General features: G+C 39.4%; 1 protein-coding gene across 1 annotated transcript in view; it reads right to left on the reverse strand.

Annotated features, from left to right (window-relative positions):
- The window catches only part of Gyg (glycogenin 1), an 88,485-nt gene extending 78,341 nt beyond the window's left edge, over positions 1-10,144 (reverse strand). The window contains exon 1 of the mRNA XM_076192888.1: positions 9,994-10,144. Within this exon, the coding sequence (XP_076049003.1) occupies position 9,994 (1 nt within the window). The 5' untranslated portion in view covers positions 9,995-10,144. The remainder of the gene's footprint in view (positions 1-9,993) is intronic.
- Positions 10,145-21,477: the final 11,333 nt, after the last annotated feature.

Raw genomic sequence — 21,477 nt, forward strand, 5'->3', positions numbered from 1 at the left:
CCATCACCACACATCGAAACGAAAATCACGTCCACTTCCCACTTCGCCAAACTCCGTTAGGATGGATGTTTTGCCAAATTCGTTAAACTGAGTTAGCTTAGCTCAACGAGTCTGGAGTTACGTTAGGTTAGGTAGTTTGGTGAAACAGAAATTTGGTGAAGTACAATTTGAAACTAAATTGAATCAAAACTACATCGGTGGCAGCGCTCACTCGGAATCTTACATGTGAAGTTTTAAAATATAAAACGACTGTCTACGGTTGGTAAAAATGTAGAGACGACAAGACGTCAAGCAACCCTCAGATTTGGCGACTTGTTAGGCCAGGGCGACCTGACGTCACTCACTGGGCCCACATCGTTGCGATTTGTGGATAAAGTTTGAAAACTTAACACTTTTCCTCCCTAATTATCACATTCCAGTGATTCTACATACCTAACCTATGCATACAGAAAACACACACAAAAACACGGACACACAAGTAACATAATGTCCAATCTACAATACATATATATGGTTTTCCATCTGCCTTCTACATCCACACAGGTGCTATGACTGTGGAGTTGGTTATGCAATTGTATCTCCCAAACAATACCCAGGTTTCCCCTCCTCCCTTCGCTTTAATCTTTACTGCCAAATTACTAATATATTTTCGCTGTCTTACGCTTTATTTCCAAGCCCCATTCCTCATTTTTCATAATTACTTCGGATTTAAGCAATGCCCTCCGAGTTATTTCCACCCCTCCATTCCAGTCACTCTTTGGTCCATGAAACCCATTCGTGGCTTACCCGAATTTCCTTCCACTTCAAATCCATTTCCTTTAGCTTCCATTTCATGGCATTTCCTGTAACGAACGGGGCCGACAAGGGAGCTCGGGATGTAGCATTAACCTCTTTCGATGCATCTTATTGTCTGCGTCAGACTATCCCACTCTCCCGCCCAAACTATCAAAGTTGTGGCAAAAATGCTGGAGCATCTAATATATATATATATATATATATATATATATATATAATATATATATATATATATAAGCAAATCAATAAAATAAATAAAAATATAAAATAACAAAAAATAAAATATCTAAACGCCACCACACTTCATGTATGCCCATAATTCACTACCCAACACCGTAACCGATGCTTTGAGGTAATACTGGCGTACAGGATTATCTTTCGCATCCAGTTTTCTATTCTCGGAAGGCAACCCTCCTACCCTCATGGTATGCCTTATACTAAACACCCCATTTTACTTGAATGCCCTGCCTCCTTGCAACAAAATCCTTTCTAACCTACCTGCTCGCACGATTTCACCTTCTCTCAAGAAGGATTCACACTAATGCAACCCTATTTTTCTACACTCCTTCAATAGGTGCACCCTCAAATCTCCCCACCCTATCACATATTGTCTGACGTAGTGCCTCAACGTTCCGGTAGTTTAAAGCTACACCTGATTGTCGAATACAAAATACTGCTAGTTTATATATATGGAGAAAAAAATATGACACACTGGACCAATGCGCCACGCTTTCACATGGAAATAATGCTCACAAACACATCCATAATATGACTTCCTCTTTTCGTATCGGATAACATCTTTAATTCTGATTATCGCCTAAGTAGCATCCTTTCAACAACGAAGGGGTTATTGGTTACCTCATATAACCCTTTCCGTACCGAATAGCATTTCCCTTTTCTTATCCAAGCTCTTTTATCCATCTCCGTGACGCTCCTTCTGTGGCGAAGGAACGTTACACCATTCAAACTTTGAATAAGACACCCACACGCGGACCTAAGACGACGTTTCACTCCAGCATTCAAAATCACCATACCGGAGAGACTTTGTAGAAACCACAGACACTGCAGCAGGAATCGAGCAACAAGATTGTATAAATATTTCTTATTTAATGTTATATCATTTCGAAAATTTCAGGTCGGTAGTTTTAAATCTATCAAATATTTACTGTTATTCATTCTAGCGAAGCAACATGTGCAACGGATGAAGTTATCCATCAGCAATAAGCCTACATTTGTATGACAGTACAATACGCAAAAGATACATTTTTGGACGCTACGAAAAACAACGAACATATTAAAACAATGGTTTGAACAGAATTTGCACTTATTTTATCGCTCAGTTTATTTTATAAAAAAGATGGGAAGGCCAACCGAAAAATGTATGCGGCAAAACCAGTTTATAACAATCGAATGCGAGCAGCAAAATCACCGACTTAATTTTTCTAAACCGGTTTCATAATCAAAACCATAGACCAATATCGATTGTCGAGACAATGACTTATAAAAGGACACCGGACTCTACCGCAGTGCCAGCCACAAAGTTATGTAAACAAGCTGGTACGCTGAGCTGTTGGTTGTTTATGATCAGGCTTTGCACGACAAAGTCCCGCGTTCGATTCCTACAGTTCCTGTTAACTACTTTCCCTGGAAATACGAACACAGGTGCGAACGTGGCGATCACCAGGTGTGAGCTCCTCGCTGTCTCACTCGCGTACATATCGTCGAGCCTCGACAAAAACATTAATTTCCACTGCAAAAACGTCTTTATACATTTGACCATCCCCACAAGTAAAATTATAATACATCATACAGAATCCAAACAAAGTATATAAAAAAGAAAACAGAAATATCATATGAACAGAATTCTATGCCAGTTCTGAAGTCTAACATGGACAAGACAATGAAATGCCTGATCACCTCCCACACCCCAACTACATTTACAAGTATAGTAAAGACCAAACCAGTCCAGTGCCCAAGGTCTTTTCTGCAGGAGGCCCCCAGCCCCAGTTAGGTCCATAATTCACCCTAAGAATGTATTTTGTGTAATCTGGAAAGGATGAATGTGAAACTGTTGAGTAAGCTCTTTCTCTGTCGTGGTTGCATCTGGGACGACTGGAGTCTGTTGACATGCCAATTCTGCATTGATATTTTTTAATGCAGAATTGTGACCTCAACATAGGCATTCCTGTGTAATTCTTGAGTGATTTCTCAATTGGGTTGTTTCAAATGGAGATAAACTATAAAAAAAAAAATGGAGGTCTATTATGGAGTGCAGGCACCAATGGCTGGTTCAGCCAAATAAATGGCAGAGGGGTAATTTTGTTGTTTCTGCTACTAATCCTTTCCAGCATGAGGTAGTCCTGCAAGGATATCAGTCATCTCCCTACCACCCGTCTTCAAACTCTATCAACTTCTTCATTTCCATTTGGAAGGGCTGACATTGTCTTTCAATTAGTCCCACGATCTCTCTTTATCAACAACACCTGTACTTCATCCACCTTTGAACACAAAACTGACAAAGAGCAACTGCTCCTCTCCAGCTACCATACTACTCGAGGCAAGAATTATTTGATTGTTCATGTCATATGCAAATCTTCAGAACACTACAAAAGTCATGACCAACCCTTGTGGGCTCTACTGGTCACTGCTCTCCATTCTGACATCTAATCTTTCACTACTATTCTCATATACCAATCTTTAGGAATATTCTTTATCCATTCAAGGACTATACCTTTAAGTCCCCTAATGTGTTCCAATTTTGATAAGGCATTTTATTAAATACTTTCTCTAGATCCAAACATACACATTCCTCTCCTTTCCAGCACATCAGAGAGATCCATACAAACTAGAGCAATGGTCTCAAAAGTGGCTACTGAAAGATAACCCAAGTGTAACATTATGCACTTATGTAAAAATTATACTAAATGTAACAATAGATTATTTGGAAAAAATTTATCTAACTTGGGAGGATGAAAAGAATCTTGGTATAATTGTCAGTGAAGACCTCATAACATCTATGCATTGTACATTTTCCATCAGATACAGCAAACAGGGTATTGGAATTAATGGCACAATCTTTTGACTCGAGTCCAGTTATCATCAACCAATTATATAGATAACAGGTCCACCCACACTTGGAATATGCTGTTTCTGTTTGGTCCCAACATCTTTACACTGACAAATTGAAGATGTACAGTGAAAAGCAACAACAACAAAAATTAAATAACATGAATCTACTCTTGAAAGAGAGAGATACATAGATATACACAAACACACAGCTTGACAGAGCAGAGGTATCATTCTTGACCACTAATTCAGCAATCCGAGTTTGAGTCCTTATTTCATTGTGTGCGTGTGTAAGTCATAGCATAACCCATAGATCAAGCCATACATGAGCTAAGACCTCTCATCCAAAAGGCTGTCAATCACTGGTTCAACACATGAACTCTCATCCAGGTGGGTGGGTGTGTTTGTGAGGGAGGAGGGGATAGCTGTCAATCATCTGCCCAACATGTGATCCAAAACCATGGTGAATCACACACACACACAGGACTTGTGCAAGCCTTTAAGAATTTAAAAGCAATTAATAACATCAAAGTTCTATCAATCTATACAGACACCACCCAACTTATGAACATTTGAGTTACAAACAAAATTGTCTGCAAGTTAATTTTTTGCTAGGACATGAAAGTTGAAAACTTGAATCTAGCACCTCCAACTAGTTCATGTTTATGCTGCTACCCATGCAGGATTGTTTACCTGCAAATATCATTAGATGTGCTGTGATCTATTCTATTTGTGCCCTGGAAGTGATTCTATCTCAGAATACTGTATTCAATGGACTCCTTATTCATAGTAACTGGTGATGAGCATTAAACTAGTGATGATAGTGACAGTACTAAAAAGTGTCAAAGCATCTCAATGAAAATGAAGGTGATCATTTAAAAAAATAAATAAATAAATAAATAATGGTGGTGCAGAGATGATTGGTATTGGTGTGTGCATACAATGTGAATCATTTAACCATCAGGACAATCTATAAGAACAAAGATTGCATCATGGAACATGTAAAAAGTTCCATGTTCATGAAATCTACAAATCATCAGCAAGAAAAGGGTGAAACTGCTCAATGAGATGGAAAAATTCCTCGGTGTTTGTCTTGAACATCAGCAGCAGAGATGGGACCTCTAGGCCTCATACTAATCCAAGAGAAGGCCAAGAGTTTGTTCAACAATCTCAAGGCCAAGGAAGGGGAAAGTGCAGAGACAGAAAAATATGCTGCAAGCTATGAGTGGTTTCACAGATTGAACAAAAGAGCAAATTTTTAAAATCGTAATGAATCAAAAGCTCTCTTGTTAGCATGCTTCATCACCAACTCATCAATTGGCCTTGCACATGAGAGACCAATGGTGGGTACCTGCTTGTGGTAGTCCAGCAAGATATGCCCAATTTCAAAACCTGTCAACATCCGAGGGGAACATTTGGTCTCCAGATTGGTCAAGATCTGTCAGTTTCAACTGTATTTTTTAAACCTTTTCATTCACACATGGAGAGCCAACAACTGACAACTGCTTCCTTCTTCCTATTACTTTTCAGTCCCACATCAATACAACATACAAAAGCCCCAAATTTCTTCCCAGAGATTTGTGGGAGGATCCAAAGACCATTACCAGCCACCAAGGTGCTGCATGTTTTCCACTTTGTAAACCTCAAGGCAATGATTGTTCTTATTATTACACATCAGAAACCAAGTGCCAAAGAAGCAATCAAAATGTGGGAGACCAAGAAAATGTTATTTGCTCTGTCTTGCACTCACCTATTTCAGAAATTTCTACACAGAGTGACCTATAGGGTGAACTAGTGGCCATAGCTGGTTTTCTAAGGCAGGATATCCTGCACAAGAAAACTGGGGCAAATAATCAATTGAATGACTGATGAAGAGTACAAATTCAGCGAGACTATGGTCAAGCACCATAATCAACTGACAATTACAGCATGAGGCCTTATTTGTACTAAAGACCATATGTTTCAACAATGAAATTTATGGGCATTATGGGAGTTTGATATACAATCTTTACATCTGCTGTTGAACACTTCATCCAATGAAGAACTATGTGATGTGCCCAAAAGCAATATCATACCCTTCCTGTAGGGCATATCCATTTACTAGCATTTGGGTAATAAGAGGCTGCTAAAAATTAGCAGAGCCCATTGTGATGCCCCTAGTTATTACTTTTGACATCTCCAACTTCAAGAATCTACTTTAAAATATAAGTTCTATTCTAATATCACACAAATACGTTTTTCACTTTTCTTTTTTGCATTTGAAAAATCCATTTTCTCTATGGAATTATGTTAGGTTAGGAGCTATTGGACAATGCAAGTTTCACATTAAATGTCCATGTTTGCATGATTTTGGAATGTTACAAAAATATCTTCAATACACCTTTTCCCTTTCAAGTAAAAAATTCACTTCTTCTAAAACCTGTGAACTTCTACATCTAACAAAAAGGTACCCCTTAGAAACTGATCATTTAAGTCATAATCAAAACTTGTATACATGATTAACTATCAAATCATACTCAAATATTTTCATTTGTATCCTATTACCGGTGTATTATTATTATTTTTTTTTATCCATCTTAAATCTTTCTTAAAACAATTTGTATGATCTGAAATAACATATCAGTAAGATTTCATTACATAGTTAAACAGGCCTAATTGCCCTAGATGCAATCTCCACACAGAAAACACAAAATACTTTATCCACCAGTGCCCCAATCTCATCCAACCTAAACAACAATATTTCTTTGAGCAACTTCTGGGCCAATCTGGAGAAAGTTGCCTGGGAGCTATGGGTCTCATGCAAGAACGGCCCAGAACAATGGATTAACTGAACAGTCCTAATTCTTTAACTAGCCTACCCTTGACTTAAAAGTTGACACCAGAGTTAGAATGGTTAATGTACTTTTGTAACAAGCAGTTCATCCACTAAAGATTATATATCAGGGTATTTGTGAAGTTTTGTCTCACCCACTCGCACAGATATTTGTATATATTTTTCATCTATAGTACGACAACTCCAACAACTTTTCTTAGTAATGTTTATTGTGGAAATTTATATCATGTGATGGTGAAAAAATTATTCCTGCCGCTCGCCATTTCATCTCACCCGCTTATACAGGAATTTGTATATTTTTGCATCTATACTACAACTCTAACAACTTTTCTTGGTAACAGTTTCCTTAAATCAATATTAAGGGATGGTATGAAAAAAAAAAAAAACTACAACCTTCCTGCTACCCGCCACCACACCAGTGTCACAGCTGTTTAGTGTGCAAGATGTACATATGTACATCTGTCCCTGCATGCATTTTTAGGTTAGGTTAGGGTTGGTAGGTTAGGTACAATAGGGAAAAAAACATACGTTTCACAAAAAAATAGTGGGGTACTCTTAATAAAAATTGTAATTCAGTGCTGGGTAGCAGAGAGGATGCAAGAATTGTTTTTTCACCATCCCTTAATATTAATTTCAGCAGGATACATGACTTAGAAAAGCTGTTCGAGTTGTCATAATACATATGCAAAAACTACATACCAACTGCTATGCATGCAGGTGAGACAAAATGTCACAAATCCCAATATCAGTATCTAATCACAACTGTCCAAACAAAGAATGTCACAGGTAAGTAAAAGTTAAGTAGACACCTGCACAACAATCAGCACAATGTTTATCAGTAGGCCTAACTGCCCCAGGTGCATTCCCCACACAGAAAACACAGAACACTACACTCTACACTGAACTGCTCTCACCCTACCCAGACAATAAAATATTTCTTCCTTGAGTGACTTATCTTTGTGCCTGTTGGCTGTTAACTGCAAGATATGGGTTTCATGCAAGATGGATCTGGGGCAACAGATGGACTGAACAGCCCTAATGCTATGACTAGCCTACCCTTAACCACTTCAGTGCAAGTCAAATTCTCGCGCACAGCATCGGCTGCCATAGGTACGATTCATCACACTACTTGCATTATAAAAATATAGTCACTGCTGTATAACTCATTCTCTTTTACTCTGAGTAATAATAAACAAAGAAAATGGGTTCAAACCAGTTTACAGAATCTGGGGGTAACTCATGTACTACAAAAATTATATAATCAAGACACCGATGCCAGCATCCTTGAGTAGCCACTTGCGCCTCATGAAGCCTATGCAGGTGTCATCATACTGAAGTAGTTAAAAGTTTGACACCAGAATTAGAATTTTGAATGCCTCCTCTTGTAACAAGCCACTCAACAACTACAAATGTCCTAAACTCACAACTTGTCAGATGCCTTGCCTGAATAAAGAATATGAAATACTGCTACACCATGCGAGTGTGGTCAGGGAGTTGTCAATTCCTTTTAAACTATCTGCATGGTGTAGTGGGTAGTATCCTTGTTTCATGATCATGTTTGCACAGACAGGTGTTCGAGTCCCAGAGGCAGAGCTTATATTTACAGTATATATATATATAATATATATATATATATATAATATATATAATATATATATATATATATATATATATATATATATATATATATATATATATGTATGTATTTTGGCATCTAGTTACAGTTGCCCAACCACAGAACCTCACAGATAGGCAATAGCTTGGAGACATTTGCACAATATTCAGCACTTTATTGAAGAGATGTGTTTTTTTTTGTTTTTTTTTGGGGGGGAGCATTGTAATATACAATAGTCATTGCATGATTTACTATCTTGTCTTGTAGTTTTGGTGTTAACATCATGAGATGTCTGGGGACACACCACCTTCTGTATGGTGAGAAGTGCATGTGAAGTTTCTTTGGTATGCTGGAATGGCTGTGGTTGTGAATTAAATCTGGAATCAGTATAATCAGCTCAACCATACTGATTAGGTGCTACCATATATTTATACATGACACTGACCTACTGTACCTCTGATGTCTGCCATTGTGGAGAGGGGTTGGAAAGTCAAAGTATTTTTGTACTGATCCGAGATCAAACCCAGACCTCCTGCATTCTGGGGCAGGAATGTTATCCACTTCCCCATGTGAGCTTACACATACATCATAATTACATGCTCCCCACCTTGCCAATATTATATATATCAACCAGAGTATGTATAACCATTCCTCCTGGATTTATCTTTACCGTGGGATTGTATACACATTAAAGATAAAATGATAAATATTCCAGTATTTCTGGCGAGGTCCTGTTCAACAGAATGATTTGCTCCCCCTCCCTCCAATGCTAAAAATGACAAAATAACCAGCAATCTATATCATCACTAAAAGTACAAAATAGCCTTGTTTAAGAATACACAAGGGTCTGCTAGCAATTTATTTTGTATTGTTTAGCACTTGATGGATAGGAGTGCAAATTGTGTTACCGAACAGAACAAATATACTTCACATGTACCGCAATGAAAACCATGAATAACCACATATATGTGCCTTGTATGAATAATAATGACTAAGCTCAAAGTCTGTGACCCCAGGGTTGGCGGCCAAGCTAGTTTCAGGATTTTGGAATTGTGGTCCTCAACCTAGCTTGGCTAGGTTGGGGAAACACTATGATAATGCCCCAACTAAGCCCCAAAGAAACTAAATGGATGTTTGAGTAGTACACATTTCTGGGTAGCCTCCCTGTTAGATCCTAACACAGGCCAGATTGCAAGGTTAGGTTTAGCTAAAACCTATTTGGACCTAATCATCTCTCATTTAAACATATTTACTTCATTGCCATAATTCCTGGTGTGATCCACTAATATCTATGTAACTTTCCAACTATTCTGTCCAATCTATACAATCCATTTCAAGTTTGTTAATCAATATTTCTTGCCACAATATTATATGAATTACATGAATACGACTTGAAAATTGAATAGGTGTGTCTATAGCTGGCTATGTCTGTCAAGAAAAATTACAACATCGTACACAGCCTGAAATAGATTTACAGTTGGGAATATCTGCGAAACCGATTCGATTTCCTCTATCATGAAATGCATGACAGTGAGTTTATCCGCCTCCCACTTGTTTATGTAACAATGTCGAAGATTACTTAGGGAATGAATGCTGATAATACTACATGACATAACAATATATATATATACTAAGTTCACTGTTGTCACCTTGTACGAAAAATGAATGAATTTTATAAACTCACTCTTTCAATTTAACGTCGCCGTCCTCTCTAACTTGTCCAGCAGCCCGATCTGCACTATACTTTTGGGCCTGGTAGAGGCCGGTGCAGCATAGGAGCATGAACGTTGTCAAGGACACCACCCTAGTTTTCCTACTGATACTGACAAAAACAAACACTTTAAAAAATGACAAGCAATGTCTGCATACAAGAACATTTGACAAGGAATACCAAAAATATATTATATCTTGCATTTCATGATGGCACTGTTAGTCGATTTCCATTGGATCTTAAAATAAGAAATTAATTCAGTAACATAATATAATACTCTGGTTAACAAGAAAAAAAATAAAGCATTTATCTAGGATACGTACTCAATACATGTTATATTTACAGTTATCGCATGCGGTCATACGCGTACAGTCGTTTGACCTTGAAAGGTCGGCCACATTTTATACTCGTATTTCAGTTTAAGCGTATGAATAAAATCGCATTCTAAACAATGTATATTCGTATGATGGCCAATATATTTTTGTCGGTTTTGTAATGAAAAATATTCCACAAATCCCAATATCTAATCTTACATTAGTGTACATTGTGATCACCAGGTGAGTTTATCCTGCTATGTTCTTTGTAGTGAAAGTTAACCAACTCTAGGACCCTGTCGGTACGTTTTCTAAAGTGTGCTATCGTGCGTGACCGCGTTACAATGTACAGTATAAATGAAGGCTCGAAAACATAACTTTATCATATATGAATTGCCATCCACGAAATATGATATGGTTCAAACCTTCGATAAAAATCTTCATTGAGCCTTTAAAGCTTCTCGAGGGTAGCCTGATAGCCATTTCCGTTACGGAAACTTTTCTTGTGAAAATTCATTATTACTATCGGAATTGAAATGTGGGACCAACGGTGAGAAATACGAAATGGATGACAGGGAGAATCTCCCCGCGTCGTCCATTAACATACTCTACGTGGAGGGACATCCCCGAAGTACTGACACTCGGTCTCCGGAGAGGACTCAAGATATGTACCAGTTTTGTCTAACCTCCGCTGACTACCGGTGACCAACCAGTGACAAAATGCACTACACAACAGTCCAGTATTTTTTTTTTTCTGGAAAAAGGAGGAGCCAACTGTCTAGACTCTAGATCAGCATTTCTCAAGCACGGTTCCCCGGAATCCTAAGGTTCCGCAAATGTTGTCTAAGGTTCTCTTACCTGGTTCTCTTACCTGGTGGGCTTCCCATCCACACACCACTTATGATGTAGGCAAGGAAGCCGCACTCTGCTGATACGCCAGCCCATAATTCTACACATGACATTTATATATTAATTGCTACTGGCTGGATAGTGTATCATAAGCAGCATCATTGTATGGAACTGTGTCAAGGTGTCGATTGGTACTGCCTTATGCAGTATAATCAAATAATATATCACCGAGATAAACTGCGAGACCTCGTTTAAACACATCAATATCACTGCAGTTAACAAGTTCTGCTGGCAATTCATTCCACAAATTCACACATCTAATACTAAAATACCTTCTCCGTACTTCTACTTGTGTTCTGGTGTGACCAATTTTGAAATCATGGCCCCTTGTGCTACTCAACAAGGGTCGAGGAAACAAGTCATCACGAGAAATTGCTAGTTTCCCATGAAAAATATGCCAGCATTTAATTATATCATGCCTAAGTAATCTCCCTTTAATTGAGTATAAGTTAAGAGTCCTTAGTCGCTGCGAGTAATCCAAACCCTCTAATCCATGTATCTCCCTTGTCCATCTCCTTTGTACAGACTCCAACTGTCTAACATCTCCTACATAACCCAAGTTCCAGACTGAGGATGCATATTCAAGCAAAGGACGCACATGTGTGGTGAAAAGGGGAAGCATAAAAGAGTCTTGTCGATTAACTGTTGATCGGAGAATACTGGTTGATACTCCACTTGCTTATGTACAATATTAGAAATATGCTGGTGAAATTTAAGTTTGTTATCAATACACACTCCCAAGTCAGTAACTTATTCTTGAAATGGAATAAATACGTTATTGACATGATAATGAACATATACCAAATCTGTCCAAAAAGCATTGCCTCTGGTAAACCTTATGGCAACACACTTTGTTGGATTGAGTGCAAGTCCCCAAGATTCAGATACATGGTAGAGAGTATCAATGTCCACCTGACATCTTCTCACCGCAGTCAAGGCATCTTCTTTTGAACCTACCTCAATACTAACATACAGCTTCAAATCATCGGCAAATATCTTAGTAGGAGACCTGGTATTTGACGTAATGAAGTTAATGTACAGCAAGAAGAGTAGAGGCCCCAAAACTGACCCCTGAGGGACTCCACTGGTTACCTGTTTAGGGTTCCGCGAGAAGTAAGATAAGCTAATGCACTTGATTTTTATTTTTATTTAATATTCGTAATATAATTAAACACGCACGACATCTTCTTGGTTAGTGTAATAATGTAATGTAGACATCATCCTATATAACCTATTATTACGATGAAAATAAAATTAGAAAGATATGGTATATGTGTTTTTTTTACGCAGGGATTCCTTGTGACATGCTATTTATTTTAAATGTTACGCAAGGGTAAAAAGGTTGACAAACGCTCCTCTAGAGATTATACTGGGCCCTTTGAGCCATGCAACATTTTTTTTAACTGCGTCAATACTGGAGCATTATGTTATGTGTGAATGGAACGAGGTGGGGTAAGGTTATTGTTGGGAAAGGAAGTTTGTTTCCCAAAAGTGTTGAAAGAAGATAGGGACATTGGTACTGACTCTCCGAAAATAACATATAATAAGATTGTTGTTCGAGAACGGAGGTGAGAAAAAAAATGTTACGACAGGACTGAGTAGGTAGGGCATTCAAGTAAAAGTGGGATTTGGTAAGGTCTATGGAAGCTAGGGGTTGACAGTCAGTGAAACCTTAGGCAGCAATGGTTATTGTGCATTAATATAAACTTATTGTATATAGATATAGATTTATTGTAACAATAAGTATACCTCCCGCGTGCGTGCACACACATTGTAATATATATATATATATATATATATATATATATATATATATATATATATATATATATATATATATATATATATATGTGTGTGTGTGTGTGTGTACACACACACACATGGACGGACCAACGACGGGTACCTAGAAGTGGCCCTATGAAATGGACATCAAAGAGTACCAAGGACATTATAGGCCTCTGGGCAAAACAGTGCACTACGGCCCCAACCTGAACCTACACAACCACTCACAGGAATGGAGTTCCGCCCAACTCTGAAGACAGCGCCACTGCACGATGTCTAAATAACACTGCACAAACGAACTCTAACCCCGACCTCCGCCCGAATTACCCGGGTTAATAAAAGGTTTCAGACAGTAATTACGGTAATCAATTGTGTATATATTGTTCCTAAGATATTTTGTTTTTGTGATGAAATATTTCTCAACAAGAAATCTTCGGAAACTAATAATGATAACGGAATTGAATTTCAAAATTATAAATTTGGTACCTAAGTCTACGGAGAGAGAGCCAATATTGTCGTTTTGAAAATATGTTGGAGAAAAATCAAACTTTCGAGATTTAGCAACCTAACCTAGGAAATAGTCTATCGTAGAGGTGTATCGTCTTCATCCTCGCTTTGGGTGAGGAGTTTCGTGATTGTGGCAGGTAGAGCAAGAACTTGAACCAGGAAATTGAATTTCCTACCACTCAGTTTTTTGGGGAAAATAAATGCAGGCATCGTTTTTCTAACAACGTTCAACTGGTTTGTAGGATACAGGAGTAGAACTACCGCAGATAAAAAAATCGAAAATAATGTTCCCATGAACATGAGATCAAGCCAGTTGTCCTACTGGTACCATGTAACCAAACATTACCTTCTGTATGGTCTGAATGTCGGCGACTAAATCGGCTTACCCACTGGTCACCTGCCAATGAGGAGGGTGTGTTGGAAAGACCATCAAGAAGTTAGATGAACTCTTTGAGTCAAGTGCCATCCAGCCCCGTTAAGAGTAGTCACTATTCCACGTGTTTGCCGTGCATAGTATCCATCCAGGTCTGCAGACGTGAGTCTTACAGGTTAAGAGATATCCCAAGGCACTGAGGTACTCCACTAAGACCAGTAACACGCCTCTTTGGTCCTATATTCAGGTCAGGATGGGTAGCCCCTCTTGGCTCAGAGGAACAAATCGACTGGGCTACCTGACTTCAATCTTTAGGTGAGGCACGCCCTGAGTCAATTATCTACCGCCCAGGCCAACATCGCACGGTCCGCGGCTGACCCTCCCCATTCCCTTATTCACAAGTGTCAAGGTGGTAGGTGCGTATACGTCACCACGACCCTGGAACTGCTTGATTAACATGTATACCCAAGTTCTAGCTTCTATCGAAAATTTCCAACACTAGTCCGTCGTTTCTGAGTCTGTGTTGCCCAAGGTATTCAGCCTACCTGACAGCATGATTCATTTATATTCCCCACTATCTCACGCGTCGCCACACTATTTTTCGACCTTGGATTCTCTCCAATGCACTCCTCAACGGCTGTCAGTTTCATGCCTGAAGGGAGCTTACAGTTCTTCAGAGGCTTTTTGGGCATCAAACACTGCAAGTCATTCAGAAACTGCTATTGTATGATTCCGGGAACACGCACCATCCCTGAGCTTACTCAGACGAACTCCTGCTAGATTACACCTTGAAATAGTGGCTTTTGTTTGTGATTATATATACATATATACATATATATATATATATATATATATATATATATATTTGTCATTTCTAATTAGTCTAATATTGTTTTGTGAAATACGTATCTTAACAGTTTTACTTTTTTCTTCACAGTAATCATTATTCATTATTGTAGCTACAATTATTTGTACAAACTTTTTTAGTACTTTCTTGCAATTCACTACCTTAGAAAAAACCAAGGATGTTGTCCTTTTAAAAATCTGGTGCTTAAGTTCTCTTCTTTGAGGTTGAGGAGGCATTACTCAACCATGGGTTGCTGGAGCAGGGAGCAGTTGAAGGACCAGCAGATACTCCAGACAGCAAGGAGCCAAACTTAGGGTTGCCATACGTCCGGATTTTCCCGGACATGTCCTGCATTTACGTGTCAAAATATTCGTCTGGGAGGAATTTAAAAAAAAATCTAAAAAAGTCCGGAATTTTAGCTTCAATAAAAAATAACATGTTATTAAACTTCGTAGTACGTCTGTAATGACGAACGAGAGAGATTTTCTATTCTTGATCAGTTTTCGTCAGCTGGAAAATGTTGCCAACTTGGCGTGTTTAACTCTCATGGTTAGTTAAATGTCCTGCCTTTTGTCCTTGCTCTACCACCCGCCGTTTTTCATAATTCGTGCTGTTGTAGCCATAAAGTAAATGGTAATTACATAGTTATTCACTTTGTAGTATTTGTTATTCTTATCTTGCATATAATTATGGCGTTTTAGCATTTTTCAATCATAATCCACTTTCTCTTTATTGCGTGTATTGACAACTGTTATGATTTGCTTGTGTATAAGATAGACGCCACAACTGCGATTTTAAATTTGTTGTCTTTCCAAATCATAAAAGTGTCTAACAAAATGCCCAAACGGAAATGAAAATTCACAGCAGAGATGCAGAACAAACTCCCGTGCTTTAAAAGAGGCAGGGATGAGGGGGGAAGCCGAGTGTTTGTTGTGTAAATTAGGAACATACGTCTCTGTGGCATATAATATTTCTTTGTCGCGGCTCGTGCCGCTTAAATTGTTTTTATCGGCTTAAGAAACCTGCACAGCGAAGCTATAGCGATAATCCCATACCACACTCCTGGTCATATGGCCACTTCCCGAGGGTTGAGTGTGGTTGGAATTTTCCGCCAGAATCATCAGAAATTTAAAATTCCCGGTTCTGTGCAGGCATGCGCATTGACTACCCCACCTCCCCCTCTCTTCTTAGCCGGCTCGCCCGAGTCCTCACTTCAATGAAAAATAAAGGCTTCGCCTGTGGGAGGAGAGAGGGACCCTAAATCTGTGCAGGTTTCTTAAGCCGATACAAACAATTTAAGCGGCACGAGCCGCGACAAAGAAATATTATCGGCTGAAAGAAGCCTGCACAGCGAAGCTATGCATGAGACGAGGACAGGTGGGAGGAGAGGTGAAGCCTGATTCAAACCGTTATTACGTGTGTCTTTTCTATGGGAGACTTATTAATTTTATCACTCAGTAGAGGGGAGAAAAGAAACGTCAAGTACTCACACCGAATAATGTGACATGCACAACATTGCACTGTTCACACAATGCGTAAATTATACGGAAATCGTATCCTGTTCAGCGGTTCCTGGGCCCCTCCCCACTCCTCGGTCGCCCTTTGCCCCCTCCATTTTTTTTTTTTTTTTTTTTTTTTTTTTTTTGAGATGAGAGGGGTGGAGCCGTTTCCATGGCGACACATGGGACAGGGGCGACCGAGTGGAAGAGACACCGTGTCCCCAAGGGAGTCGTCGATGTCCAGCCCCTAGGTCCCGCACCCGCTCCACAGAGTGGGCGCGGAGAAACGCCAGCGATGCCACGAAGTCCCTGATGCTGTGGGCGTGCGGGGCATGGCCCGGATCGGCTCTCTCCAAAATGCGGCAAAGCAGGTGCGCCCGGGACCTCGGGGTTAGGGGGATCCTAGATTTCGAGTTGTAGAAGAGACGATCCTCAGAAATCTCTTCCGTGTGCTCCACGTAGTCTTCGAACGCACGGACCGGGCGCAGCGGTTGTGGGCGTCCTCCCTCCAGGAAGGATTGTATTCTGAGAGGGCCAATCATGTCGCCCGCTCGGCCGTTCCTGGCCAGGAATGTTGGTGATGGAGAGAGGGTTAGGGCCGAGCTGTCCTCCTCCAGTTTGGAGAAGGACGGGTGGCGGGTGATTGCCGCCAGTTGTGAAGCCCTGTAGTCCGTAGTCAAGGCGAGCAGAAAGACGGCACGTTGAGGGAAGTGTTCTTCCTCCATAATGGCCCTTTCGAACGCCAGGTACTGCAGAACACGATGCAAGGACCAGGCCAGGACCGGTTGATGTCTCGGCTCTCTCGAAGCGCTGATCCCCTTCATTAGGAGGGTTCGCGCCCTCTGTGGCACTCGGATGTCCATGCCAAAGCGTAGCGGATCAGTGAGGGCTGTATAGTGAGCCGAGACCTCGTTTTTCTGCACAGACACCAGCTAGTGAATACCTGTGAATTTTATATCTCCGAATAGTGTTAAGTGATTGTGTTGTGTTTTTGTAATTGTATACGTATAGCGCTATACAGTTACAGATATAAGATAAAGTGCAGGGTTCTATTTAATTTCAAAACAGTTTTCTGTTACCGTATTCCAAAGGTAGGAGAAATAGTATAAGGTAAGCAGAGTAAGCTTCGCGTATTTAGTTTATTAGAGACCGCTTTGATTTTGTTGTTGTTGTTGATTTGTATTTTCTCTTTGCCGTTTTTATTGCTAAAGGGGGAGCGAAATGGCTTGTGAAGGTTGCGTGAACCTAGAGGTCCGTCTCAGGATGTGTGAGGAGGAAATTCGGCTTCTCAGGAGTGCGCTCCGTGAGAAGAGTGAACCCTCCCCACAACCCAAAGAGCGTTCCACTTCTTCACCTACTGTCACTGCCATGAGCGAGTGGCGCTCCGTGGGGTCCCGTTTGTCGAGCCCGCGTTCGGTAGACGTGTGTCCTGTGGAGCAACCGCTGGCTCTAGTCAATCGTTTTGCTCTACTGGAGGATGAAGTGGCTGAAAACCAGGAGTTCTTGGTGGTGGGGGACTCCATGGTTCGAGGCTATGACGACATCCTGCAGCGAAAGACTAAGCGACGTTGCAAGCTTGTATGTCAACCGGGCCGTGGGATCGTTGATTGTACCCGGTCCATCAGGGAGCAAGGACGGAAGAACACGGTTACGATTGTACATACGGGTAGTAACGATGTAGGTAGGGTGAGATCAGAGGAGCTTGTTCGGAATTACAAGGTCCTCCTTCAGGAGATGAAGGAACGTGGGAGCCGTCACGTAGTCTGTGGGATCCTCCCGAGGATCTACGCAGGTTCGTGTTGGAACAGTAGAGCCATAGGGATCAATGATAGGATATCGCAGTTGTGCACACAATTGGGATACCACTTTCTTGATCCTTGGTATCTCTTTTCTAGGCGCCATGACCTTTACGCTTCTGATGGGATCCACCTTACCCGCAGAGGCAAAGATGTTCTTACAAACCTCATTGTGGGAGTTTGTAATGAACCAGCTCCTTTTTTAGGGTAGAAGGCCAAAGGGAAGGGGAAATAGAATGTACTTGGGAAAACAGTGTAGAGTATAGCATTAATGTAGAACAATGTACCAGTATAGGACAAAATATAATTTTAGGATATAATGTCGCTAGAGGACGAAATGTCACATTAGGATATAATGTCATAGGACAAAATGTCGCAATGGGATATAATGACAGTGGAGGACAAAAGATCACGATGGGAAGTAATGATAAAGGAGAACAAAATATCACGATAGGATGTAATGATAATGGAGGAGAAAATATCACGGTAGGATATAATGTCATTGAAGGCCAAAATGTAATTTTAGGAAGGGATACCGGACAGAATGTCAATGAAGGCCAAAATATCATGATAGGATGTAATATCGCTAGAGGACGAAATGACACATTAGGATGTAATGTCTTAGGACAAAATGTCACAATGGGATGTAATGACAGTGGAGGACAAAAGATCACGATGGGAAATAATGATAGTGGAGAACAAAATATCACGATAGGATGTAATGATAATGGAGGAGAAAATATCACGGTAGGATATAATGTCAGTGAAGAACAAAATATAATTTTAGGAAGAGATACCGGACAGAATGTCAATGAAGGCCAAAATATCAAGATAGGATGTAATGACAGTGGAAGACAAAAGATCACGATGGGATGTAATTATAGTGGAGGAAAAAATATCACGGTAGGATATAATGTCACTGGAGGACAAAATATAATTTTAGAAAGGGATGCCGGACATAATGTCACTGAACGACGGGAGGCCGGCGTGAATCACGGTGACGTAGGGGGACAAAATGTACAAAATAGATCGGATGACCGTAATCGACCAGATGTCCGTGATGGGGGAAATGTTAATTTTGATAGGAGAAATGTTAATGAGGCATTGAATGTCAATGAAGGGCCAAATAATAATAATATAGAGCAAGGCATAAATAAAAAACAAAATGATAATATAAGACATGATATTGAAACTCAAAATGTGTCAAAAAGAAATAATCAGGAGTTTCTTAAAACTATGTACTTTAATGCTCGTAGTATTAGGAACAAATTTCAAGAAATACAGGCGTATGTCAAAAGCGAAAATCTCGATATGATAGGAATAACTGAGACATGGTTAAATGGTACAGAGTTCGAAGCTGAATTTAATATTGCGGGATTTAAACACTTTCATCAGGATAGAAACCACAAGAAAGGTGGGGGTGTTCTATTGTACGTTAAAAACAATGTTCATGCTTGTGTTTTAGAGAAAGTGAAACAGGATGCATATGACAGTTTGTGGGTTGAGTTAACCCAAACAAATGGACAAAAAATTAATATAGGTGTAATATATAGGCCAAAGACATTATCATTAGCAGACGACAAACTGTTATTTCAAGAACTGTCTAGTTTCTGCAACCGGGATTTATTGATAATGGGTGATTTCAATTTTACTGACATTGATTGGATGACCCTTGAACATGGCCATATAGGTAGTCGCTTGATTGATTTTCTTGGTGACAATTACTTAATTCAGCATGTAAAAGAGCCCACAAGATATGGAAACTTACTCGATTTATTGATCACTAGCCGCGAAAGCATGGCAACTGATGTAGAAGTCGGTGAATCTGTTGCAAATAGCGATCACAACTTAGTCAGATTCAAACTCCTAAACAATTTTAGAATAGATACTTGTGCTTCTAAAATACCCGATTTCAGTAAAGCTCAGTTCATAGAACTACGTCAGGAGCTTCAGCTTACAGATTGGGAGGAAAAATTAAACGAAAGGCCTGTAGATCAGATGTGGGAAATATTTCAAAATACGCTCACTAAGATGATTCAAACTTACATTCCTTTTAAGGACAGACGTCCCCCAAATCAGGCTCGCCCAAAGTGGCTCGACAAAGAAACTGAAAAAAGTATTGCTAAAAAGAGACAGGCTTATAAGAAATATAAGTGCTCGGGTGCATCTAATGACTATGAAAGTTATGTATCAATACAGAGAGATTTAAAAAAGACAATAAGAAAAAGAAAACGACAATACGAAATGAACATCGCTGAGAAATCCAAAGAGAATCCCAAAGAATTCTATAGTTACATTAGAGATAAAAAGGTTGTTAGGAATCACATTGGTCCACTATTATCTGCTGACGGTCAACTTGAATATTCAAATGAAGGAATGTGTAATCTCTTAAACAATTATTTTAGCTCGGTATTCGTAAACGAAACACCTCAAAGTGAATTCCAAACTGAAACCTGTGAAAAGTCTGGGGTAAACTTACTCACTACGGTAAATATAACAAAAGAAACAATTAAAAGGTGTATAGACAAACTCAAAGTTAATAAAACACCAGGGCCTGACGGTTGGCATCCAAGAATCTTAAAGGAAATGAAAAATGAGATTGTTGTTCCATTAGAAATTATTTTCAAGAAATCCATCATATCCGGAGATGTCCCAAGAGAATGGAAGCTAGCTAACGTTACTCCCATATTCAAAAAAGGTGACAAAAAGAAACCAAATAACTATAGGCCTATTAGTTTGACTTCGATCGTAGGAAAAATAATGGAAACTATCATCAGAGATGCTATCGAATATCATTTAGAAAGTAACCGTTTGATAAATGATAGCCAACATGGTTTCAGACGGAAACGTTCTTGCGTGACTAACTTACTCGAATTCTACAACACAGTTGTCTCGAATTATGACAAAAGAAACAATATAGATTTAATATATCTAGACTTTGCAAAAGCTTTTGATACCGTCCCACACGAAAGACTACTTACTAAATTAGCTTTGCATGGAATAAGTGGTAGCCTATTAGGTTGGACTAGTAATTGGTTGAAAAGTCGAAAACAGAGAGTTGTTTTAAATGGAAAAACTTCTGGATGGAAAAGTGTTGCAAGTGGAGTTCCTCAGGGTTCCGTTCTTGGGCCACTTCTATTCATAGTATATATAAATGATATAGACCATGGACTAAAATCTACTGTTTCCAAATTTGCTGATGATACAAAACTGTGCGGAGTGGCAAATGATCACTCAAACCAATTAGATATTCAAGAAGATTTAGATCAATTACAGCAATGGTCTGAAAAGTGGCTAATGAAATTTAACACAAGTAAATGCAAGGTAATGCACATAGGTAAAAATAACAGCAAGTACGATTACAAGTTATTTGGAAATTCGTTAACAAAAGTGGATAGTGAAAAAGATCTCGGCGTAATTATCAGTAACG

Source organism: Oratosquilla oratoria, chromosome 11, assembly GCF_046742065.1.
Source record: "Oratosquilla oratoria isolate Oo_2021 chromosome 11, ASM4674206v1, whole genome shotgun sequence".
NCBI lineage: Eukaryota > Metazoa > Arthropoda > Malacostraca > Stomatopoda > Squillidae > Oratosquilla > Oratosquilla oratoria.